This window comes from Xiphophorus maculatus, chromosome 6 (genome assembly GCF_002775205.1).
Source record: "Xiphophorus maculatus strain JP 163 A chromosome 6, X_maculatus-5.0-male, whole genome shotgun sequence".
NCBI lineage: Eukaryota > Metazoa > Chordata > Actinopteri > Cyprinodontiformes > Poeciliidae > Xiphophorus > Xiphophorus maculatus.
Window position 1 is genome coordinate 7,170,597 of NC_036448.1, and position 10,628 is coordinate 7,181,224.

The window sequence follows — 10,628 nt, forward strand, 5'->3', positions numbered from 1 at the left end:
GCAGTTTGTATCCATTTCAAAGTCCAAAGGAGCTGTGAATCTTTAGGAGCGTTTTCGACCGCCGTCCACCCGGGGGCGATAAACCAAAGACAGATCGCTGCTCATGCTGTAAAACCAAAGGAAGAAGAGGTTTTCCTGTCGGTAGGAAGGCTTCTGTTGTAATACTGTCTATGGTAGTGAATCAACCTGTTCGTAGTGTCTTTTTTTTTTTTTTTTTAAGAAAATACATAATTGTGTCCATGTTAGCCTACTTTCAGTCGCTTACGACGTCTAAATGAGAGAACGTTAGCCCGCCGGAGAGCTTTTAGAAATGGCTGCCGACGATATTGACTATAATATTGTATTTCCGGATGCGGGCACATCAGGTGAGTAATTACCTGTCATAGTTACAGATGCACAGTCCTCCTTGTATGTAACCCATACAGTAGCTCCATCCAGCAGAGCCGCTGTGTGTGTGGTACCGTTTCTGCTGGCGCTGTGCTAGTGTTAAAGCTCTGTGTTGTGTGTGTGTGTGTGTGTGTCGTCCTGTTTTCAGAGAGACACTGGCAGGGGACAAAGGAGCCAGTTGTGATCCTGTTGGGCTGGGCTGGGTGCAAGGACAAACACCTCTCCAAATACAGCTCCATCTACAATGACAAGGTCAGGTCAACGAGATTAGAAAAGCCATAGCAGACTGTGGATTATTCCAGTCAAAATACTATAAGGAAGTGTAATTTTCTTTCACTATCAATTGCACAATGACTGCAGAACAGCAACCGGATGATGGGAGATTGAGTTTCCACGGCAAATATAATTGTTACGTGCCAGTTACAGTGTCAGTATGTAATTTGAACCCACACTGCGGAAGTTCACCTGGAAACCTTCTCTCTCCCTCTCACTGCTGAGCATTGAATTTTTATAACCTGTTTGTTTTGTTGACAAAATGGTGGTGACACTGATGCCACGGCCTTAAATTTTTATCACAACATTTGGGCGTGCTATTGTGAAAACAATTCCAGTGACGATAACTGTTCATTACTTGTTTTTCAGGTAACTGTATGGCTGTGACTGCATGACACAGCAGTTGTAGCACCACAAACACTGCTCTTGAAAAACAAACGCGCTTGTTGTTACGGAGCTCAACAACAATGAATCCACATTCTCATCACGATAAGAAACGTAAATAATAAACGATGCGATAAATGCCCACCTCTTGGTACAGGCTGTACCGCGAGCACATGCATGATGTAGCAAGTTTCAAGTTGTAGATGTTGAAACAGTTCTGCCAAGAATCAAATTAGAACTTGATAATCATCTCAGTAAAACACACCAAGCACATCATTTGGTGTTTCATGACCACATACCTGATAATTGGCCAATCCAGTCTTCTCTCGTAATTTTCTCATAGATCTTCCATGTGTCCAGGCAGAGTGGGAATGAGTAATTCATAGAAACACATTTAAAGTAGAATTTGACAATAAGGAGGAAAAACCATACAATAAATAGAAGTTAGTCCACTAAAAAGTTACCTTCTGTGATGCCACCAGAGGCATATGTGTATAGAAGCTTATATAGGGGTGTACGGGTGGGTGATATGGACTAAGGGTTTTATCACAATATCTTGTGGTACTATTGCAATAACGATACAAGTGATGATATGTATATGTTACGTTTTTGTTGGTGTTTATGAACGTGAGTGCATGGCACAATTACAAATACTGTTCTTGAAAATCATATGCATTTGTAATGCATTTCTTTAGGACACTAATCACATAAAGAAGTGTGGTTTGTGTCACCGAAATGCACACAAGAATTTAATAACATTTTCAGATTTATTGATACAACTTTAATGAACAAGCAGGAGAAAATCGGTGAAAAATAACAATCCAGACAGTTTTTAAGGGTTCTTACACATTAATAGAAATTTATCGTAACAACAATAAATCAACATCACATAATAAGAAATTTATCACGATAAATGATGAACGATACAATAAATTCCCACCCATATTGGGGAGGATAGAATTTAACTTTATCAAAGAATTTTACAGCAAAATTCTGACACTTAATAGAAAATTGTCCAGAATGTGTTGATCAGTAGGAGACAAACTATATCAAGACTTCGCTTGATTTATTTTTACTGAAATCTCTGGTGGCTTGTAGCTTTAAAATCGCTGCGACGTCACAGGAAACTGCCATCTGTCGGCTTTATTCTACTTTCGGCTTCTCCCTCAGGGATGCGTCACCATCCGCTACACCGCACCCCTGAAGACCGTCTTCATCTCCGAGACGTTTGGCTACAAGGAGCTGAGCGGCACCGCGCTCAAGCTGCTGGAGGTCCTCTACGACTACGAGGTGGAGAACAGCCCCGTCTTCTTCCACGTCTTCAGCAACGGCGGCTTCATGCTCTACCGGTACATCGTGGAGCTGCTGCACAGCGACAAGCAGTTCAGCTCGCTGCGCGTGCTCGGGGCGGTGGTGGACAGCGCGCCTGGCAGCGGAAACGTCCGTGGAGCCCTGCGCGCGCTCACCGCCACCCTGGGGCCCCGGATTAGCCCCGTTTTAAAGTACGTCCTCCTGGCGCTTTTTGCGGTGAGCGTCTTCCTCCTGCGGATCGTGCTGTACCCGGTGACGAAGTTCATCCACAAGAACCACTACGACGCCGTGCGAGAGCGGCCGCCCGCCTGGCCCCACTTCCTGCTGTACTCCGGAGCGGACCAGGTGATCAGGCACAGGGACATCGAGCTTTTCGCGGAGACCGTGGTAAAGAAGGGCGTCGCCGTGCACAGCTGCGACTTCGCCTCCAGTGCCCACGTCTGCCACTTCCGTGATTTTCCCGAGCAGTACTCTCGCAAGTGCCGTGACTTCCTGGTGGCTTGCATGAAGGACTCCAAAGGACCCGAAACGAAAAAGAGACAACACGTTCAGAGTCAGTGAAGCTTTGCTCTCTCCAGAGTTTGGAGATAATATGACTACTAAGCCTTTTTTTAATTTACTTTCTGTGGTTTGAAAAATCCAAGAAACTGAAAAGCTTTCTTCTCATGACTTCTGCTACATTTCAATTTAATGTCCCACGGCACTGTAAGGGAAAGTTCCACTTGTCTAAATTAGTTTATTTTAATAAGATAAACTCATTTAAACTACCGTATTTTCCGCACTATAAGGCTCACCTAAAAACCTTCAGTTTTCTCAAAAGCCCAGAGTGCGCCTTCTAATCCGGTGCGCCTTATATATGGACCAATATTGAGCCACAACAGGTCTCGCAACTACGCTAAGCAGCCACCGACTTCATTTTCCCCCATAGAAGAAGAAGCGCGCGGTGCACGCTGGGTTTTGTGTAAAGACCCCAAAATGGCTCCTATTAAGAGACACGCTTACGACGCAGAGTTTAAGCTCAAGGCGATCAGTCACGCAGTAGAACACGGGAATAGAGCAGCAGCGAGAGAATTTAACATGAACCAATCAATGGTGCGGAAGTGGAGGAAGCAACAAGATGACCTGCGTCAAGTAAAGAAGACTAAGCAGAGTTTCCGAGGGAACAAAGCGAGATGGCTACAGTTGGAGGACAAACTCGAACAGTGGGTTGTTGAACAGAGAGCAGCAAGTAGAAGTGTCAGTACAATCACTATTCGAATGAAGGCAACAGCGCTAGCACGCAAAGTTAACATCAATGAATTTAGAGCTGGTCCTTCTTGGTGCTTTCGGTTTATGAAAAGACGTAATATCTCCATCCGCACACGAACAAATACCACGTCACTTACTTTACCTCGGGGAAAATAATAAAACAGCTGTTTATTCATTTTGGGAATGAACGGAGTTTTCAGAACGCTGGTTTGTAATCTATTAATAAAGTTTGACTGACCTATCTGACTATTTTGTTGACGTTCCCTTTAGCGCAGTTCCATCTAATGGATGCATAACGTAACCCCGGCCTCTACTGTAGCGTCTGTTCTATGCGCCTTATAATGCGGTGCGCCTTATAGTGCAGAAAATACGGTAGTTGAAATATGCCAGTATGACATTCCCACAGTAGGATAACCTTAGAAATGTCACAGTATTTATCCACACACAAGCACAAAAGAACCATGCATAACATTTTGTAATTGCTTTTACTTAAAATATTGTAAGAAAATTTATTTTACAGATTCAAAAAGTGAAATTTATATCTGGATTGGCGTATCAGATTTTATGATATATATTGCGATACTTATAAAAATTCCGACAAAAACTAAAGCTTAAAGTCAGTCGCTGTCTTTGCAGATACTTCTATTGCACAATAGTGCTCTAAATGTAACACATACACATTATAACATAAGCCACATTAGCTTTAGTAAGCAGGCCAACTGTATGGCTAATCGCCACGCGATAATCGTATTCAAACATATTTTCAAATGCACATTTATGGATGCTTTACTGGAACCAACAGGGAAAGTTGGAGATAGGGTTTTTCACACTATTTAACACAGGGATCTATTTCAGCCATTCTAGTTTAGATGACAGGCACGAAGCTATTGAAAGGACTTTGGCCCCACCACACTTTTTTTTTCTTCCACTCGATTTTCCATTAGCTTGCTAGGATACAGCAAAGCGTGAGCAGGCAGCTTCTTTAACAATGGCTTTTTGCGGCTTGCCCTGCTTGTGGATGGAGTCGATAACCTAAACCTGTCAAGTCGTCGCTCATAAATAGCATTTCAGTATTTTTCTCTCACTGGTTGTGAAATGTAAAAATCTTTTGAGAGACTAATAAGTTTTGGTTTCTTAAAGTTGTGGAGAATTGTCATGAAAAATTGTCATTTTTTTTCTTTTCAGATTAGTTGCCACAAGCATTGAGATACTTGCTTGTGGCAACTGGAAAAAAACAACCTAAAATCTTCTAGGATAATTTATTGCTGTGAAATGTGATGCATTGTACATTAATAGTCGCCAGGCAGTCTGACACAGATCTGACTGCCTGCTCTGTTTTGTCTATTTATGAAACGTAATTTATGATTTCCTACTAAAATAAGGGTGCTTTATAAAGAAGGTGTCGCGTATCTTAAGTGATTCATGTGAGTCCGTCCTTTAGAGTTGTCGCTGCCTTACAGAATTTGTGTCCAAATCAAGTGAAGTCGACCTAATGTGTGATGCAGATAAATTTAGTCCAAGGATGAAGCCTAGTGACGATGAATGTATGTGTGAAGCACAACCGATATGTTCACTTTTTAACTGATGTGCCTTCAATAAACCAGAATGCTCACAGTAAAAAGTCTCCTACCTTTTTCCACAAGATGTTTACTTTATTAGGGTCAAAATCAGCAGCAGAAATGGCCTAGTTAGCCCAAACAATTGGTTCAAACACAGATATGGGAAAATTATTCTAATCATGATAAATCAGGAGTTATAAACCATCTCATCTATGGATATATAAATAAGGCAATTGTATGTAAATTTAGCCTTTTACAATGGGGGCGCTCTGAATGTAGTTTGCCCAGGGCATCAAACATGCTAGGGCTGCCCCCTGTAAATGAAATTGACATTGAAAATAATGTACATTTTACATCCTTTCTGGTGTAGCACAAGAAAAGGGAAAACGAAAAATAGAGAAAAGACTTTCGAGTTCTTCTCACTTTGAAGATGCAGCCTAGGAAGATTTGAACGAGGAAGTATGCAACATGTCTTCTGTAGTTCGCGCCTATCAAGTTGGGAATGTTTTGTTTACAGAAACTCTGAACATTAAGAAAATATGCATTTAAAACCTATAAAGTGAAACCTTGGTTATTGAGTCAGTTTAACAACCTGTAAAATCCTAACACATGGAAAGAAGTTTGAATTCAATCAAAGTAAAACTACAGGTCACATTCGAGAAGGCGCTTCTTGTTGTTTGAAGATATTTGTCGCTTTGTATGTGGCTCCCTCTGGTGGACATGTGTCAAAATTTCTATTTTAAAATCCCTGCAAGTGTTTTTTTTTTTTTTTTTTTTTTGCTTGGTCTCACTCACTACCTGGCAACGTAAACTAAATGACTCAGATTTTTATTTTATTTTATTTATTTTTTCATGTAAAAATAAATCTGATCATGACGAGTTCATGGCAAGCTTTGTTTGTTTTCCAGACTTGCCTCTTTTCTTCTCTTGCCAAACAAAAAGCACATCACTTGAATCCAGCCACTTCACCTGCTCTGCTTTCATGAGACACAGAGAGGACTGTTCGAGTTGTGTGTGTGTGTGTGTGTGTGTGTGTGTGTGTGTGGGCGTGTGTGTGTGTGTGTGTGTGTGTGTGTCTATGGAACAACCCAGTGGCGATGACTGCTGAATGTCTGTGTCTGTCAGATTTGACATTTGGAGGAGTAAGCAGGTTGGCATTTGCCTCCGCTCCAGATCTGGCACTGGTACTTCATGTATCATGAGGAGCAGCTCGGAGGGGCGAAAGAAGAAAGAGGAAAGTTTACATATCGGCACAGACAGATGAACATCGCTTTCTGAACTGCACATTAGACGAACTGCAGTCCTTTGGTGATGTATGTATGAGGCCTCAAAATTCTTACAGCACTAAATCATCATAACTACACAAGAAGGTATAATTTCTTATCTAAACGTTTAGCAATATAAATACACATTTTTTTCAAGTGGAAGTGCACGGATATAACCCACAGTTCTCACTGTACGACGTCACACTGGGTGGAGTTGTGATGGATCGATTCGCAATGTTTTGCCAGCAGTTTGGGCTAAATGATGTCCGGTTTGATTTGGTTGATGTAGCCAGATGCAACCAGCAGGGGGAGTCTACCGCTAGCGCTACCCATAATGAGGAGCACCGGAACTTCCTCTCCGCCCGCCGGAGCTGAAGGAACATGTCTGACTCTTTTATTAAAATATTCCCCTTCTTCAGGTATGTGTCTATAAACACACATGTACGGTTGTAAGCCAGTTTCTTAACTCTTGGAAAGCTTGTCAGCATGTTTCTGACTATATTTACACACCCCATTGTTAGCTTCGTTGTTAGCTACCATACTGTTGTTCCATGCTTGAGATCGATGTTGTGTATCTTTGCAAGCTAACTCGGATAATAATACACCCTGGAGCAGAAGGAACATGTCTGACTCTTTTATTAAAATATTCCCCTTCTTCAGGTATGTGTCTATAAACACACATGTGCGGTTGTAAGCTAGTTTCTTAACTCTTGGAAAGCTTGTCGGCATGTTTCTGGCTATATTTACACCCTCCATTGTTAGCGTCGTCGTTAGCTACCATACTGTTGTTTCATGTTTGGGATCGATGTTGTGTATGTTTGCAAGCTAACTCGGCTAATAAGACGCGCTTGAGCAGAAGGAACCTGTCTGACTCTTCTTCAGGGCTTTTACAAAGTCATGTAAAATTTCACCACTTTGGGAGTGAAATTAAACATGCACACACAAATTTGCGTATCCCACCAAAAAAACCCCACAAACCTTTAGATACGCTACAAATTTGCTCTCCAAAATATAAGCAATATAATTGCAAATTTCAGCTTTGAGGGAGCAGTTTTTAACTGCCAAACATAACAAATTTGACTGAAACTTATGCACATGTTCCTTTCTTGAAAGTATTTTTTAGCTAATTGCAGTAAATAAATAATAAAAAAAGATTTTGCATCCACCATAGGGTTCGCCCACACCTTTTTCAGCACTCAAAGACGTAGATCCACCTGAAGAGGGCAGCATTGGCTCACAGTTTCCACAGTTCAGGTTCTAGGCGAGGCCTCAGCTTCACATCAGGACGATTAAGGCCATGTTCAGACATTATTTATGTCTCTTTAAGGGACAGAAAAATTATGACCGTTTGGACAGCTTTACAATATTAGAAAGTGCCAGTGCTTTACTGGTTGCCAACAAGACTTTTGCGATTATATCCATCTTTCCTATCTTCAAGGTATTCCTATTGTGCAAATAATTTGACTTTACAGGGATTACAGGGGAGAAAAAAAACCTTGTCGCCATTTCAAGTTAAAACAAAGTATTTTTAGGTGCAGGCTGCAGAGAAGATGAGGGAGAACAAAGAATAGATCGGTTTGTGCGGCCGAGATCGTCATACGCCTCCCTCTCCCCTTTAGAAACCCACTGAAAGAAGAAATTACACCATGGAAGTTAATGAAGTCTCACAAGTTGATGAGGGGAAAATTGTGGCGAGGAGGGGTCAGCGCTTTCTCTTTAGCCTTTCCCTCTTCTGCGGAAAATGGCTGCGGTCAAGATCCATACTTTTAGAGGACGCCCGGCTCTCCGGCGCAGAGATGGAGTGAGAGGGATGAGGGGGAGAGCACCAAGATTAATGGCATTAAGTGGTAGCACTTGGCAATGTGGTAACATATCGTCTGTGTTCTCAATTTGGGGCTGATGGTTTCATAGACCTTGGCTGTGCACGGCGACTTTTAGCTGTGATTTAGTGGATTCGAATAATCCGCGTGGCTTTTCATCATCACAAGACCCGCGAGCCTCCACACAAAGACGAGCCCTATCAGGGGCCGCATTTATCAGAAAATATGATCAACATCTTTCAAACAGTTAAATCTTCCCTCGCTGCACTTCTTTATGGTTATCGTGCCGCTGAGCAAAAACTGAACTTTGTCCCGGAATTTCATTTATTCCCCTCTACCATTTTCCCTTTAGGCTAATGTCACTGCAAATTGAAGTGAAATGTTTTTTGGTATGTACAGGTTGACATTTTTAGAGTCTACCATGTGAATCCCGTTTCTAGATCATTGAAAACGGATGTGCATTTTATCTGACAGGAACATGCGTTGCGTAGAGGTAGACGTGCACTCAGAGATATGATCTAACGGATAATCTCCGCGCCTGCCTCTCTGGTGATTTGGACTGGTTCCGTATAATGCTTGACATTTTGATTTTACGTCTGACACACTTTGATTTATGCGAACAAAGTACAAGTGATGCAGTCTCCTCTCTGCGCAATCTGGTTTCCTGTAAAAACAGGAAGCCATTTTTGTTGGCGCCCTTGTCAAAGATGCAGGAAAAGCCTTTTTTTTTTTACCCCCAGCAATATCTTTACAACAAACATAACTTATACATTTAAGTTTTAAGCACTAGCCTGGATGAGTTCCCATATTAATCAGGTCACCACACACAGTTATAATAAACTCCAAAGCTCACCATTGGACAAGTGTAACAAAAAGTGGTCTGTTAGCATCACTCTTTATATTTCCTCCTATATGCACCATATGGGCAGTTGCCCAGGGCAACATTAGGAAGGAGGCTGCATGAGCAGAAGACTAAAATACATTCTTGGTCAATCAGCTCTTGAACAAGTTTTCTATTCCTTTATGTCTGTACAGTCAACGGAGACAGTGTTGTGGTGAGTAGGCTCCCTCCGCTAGCAGAATACGAAGACTAGGTTATGTGCTTCATACAGAACTACACTGCATTTTCTCCCAATCCATAATCTAGAATGTTTTCCTACAATTTGATTGGTTGTGGGCTAATTCAATAGTTATAGCTAGTTGGACACTACATGGGACCTTGCTGTTTGGTAGAAAGGCTTACCAGTCCAACCTTCAAAATCAGTAAAGCTGCAACAAACACTCCAGCTTGGTTTAGTATGACGCAAAGGATAGATATGTATAATTACACTTCTTTGATCTTGTTTCGCTTGCAAAGTTCCTGCCAGGAAACTCGTTGGAGTTTATGATGCTATGAATTGTTAAAGTTCTCAGGACATTTAAGCAAAAAAATATGGAGGCCTTGCCATGAAGTTGTGAATAGTTCACCATTGGATCAGCAGGAAATCGACACAAAATACCTCACCCGAACAACTATCAACCTTCTTCAATCACATTAGCCCCTATACTCTCTATATTATATGGAATGAGATGAAGAGACAGCAAAAAGATGGACGATCTAGAGATATTATGAAAAGAGTTTTGTCAAAGATCCCTCTTCAACCTTATGAAATGACTCAGAAGAAGCCTAAGTCATGTCCTGTTTCATGATTTCATATCGTCAAAAGTGATAGTGTCTTCTTTGTGGGAGTTTGTAAAGAAAGTAAAATGACAGCATTGGAAGAGAATAAAGCAACTTTTTTCTAAATGCTTTAATGGTTATGCTACTGCAATGAAAGATTCATTCATTTTAAGGCTTTTTACAAGGTTGCTTGAATTTTGTGATTGTGTGATATTAAAAAAGCCACAACACTTCTTATACCTTGCAGTTTAAAAAAAACATTAAATCTGTAAACAACTTAAAAAAAAACAATCGTTTTGTGACAGTACAGCCAACATAAAAAAACACACACAATATATAGCCTACTCAAACCTGCATTGGAATATTCCACATGTATAAGTTGTTTTGTAAAAAAAAAAAAACCCAACAAAAAAATAAATCCCACAGATTTAGTTTAACCAAATAAACTCCACTTCTCATCTCATGATCTGACTGGAATGTTAAGATCCATGTCTTAACCGGTCACAACAACGGCAGTGACTTCAGGCTATTTTTCCAACCTTTGGTTTTTGTAATAATCAGTCATTGTACTCTTCTCATACCAACAGCCAGGTGTGCCCCGCCGTCTTTTACACGGGGTCACACGCTGCGTCGAAGCCTCGCTTTCCTCCCCGCGCTCCGCAGGACCAGCCTTGTGATCAAGTCGAGCGGAGAGCCGACGAGAAGTCACTCAAGTCAACCT

General features: G+C 41.4%; 1 protein-coding gene across 1 annotated transcript; it reads left to right on the top strand.

The window, feature by feature from the left end:
- Positions 1–103: 103 nt before the first annotated feature.
- On the top strand, positions 104–3,263 carry tmem53 (transmembrane protein 53). Its single transcript, XM_005804591.2, has 3 exons — positions 104–365; positions 536–639; positions 2,215–3,263. Exons 1-3 carry the CDS (start codon positions 311–313, stop codon positions 2,914–2,916), a joined length of 861 nt encoding a protein of 286 aa, XP_005804648.1. The 5' UTR covers positions 104–310; the 3' UTR covers positions 2,917–3,263.
- Positions 3,264–10,628: the final 7,365 nt, after the last annotated feature.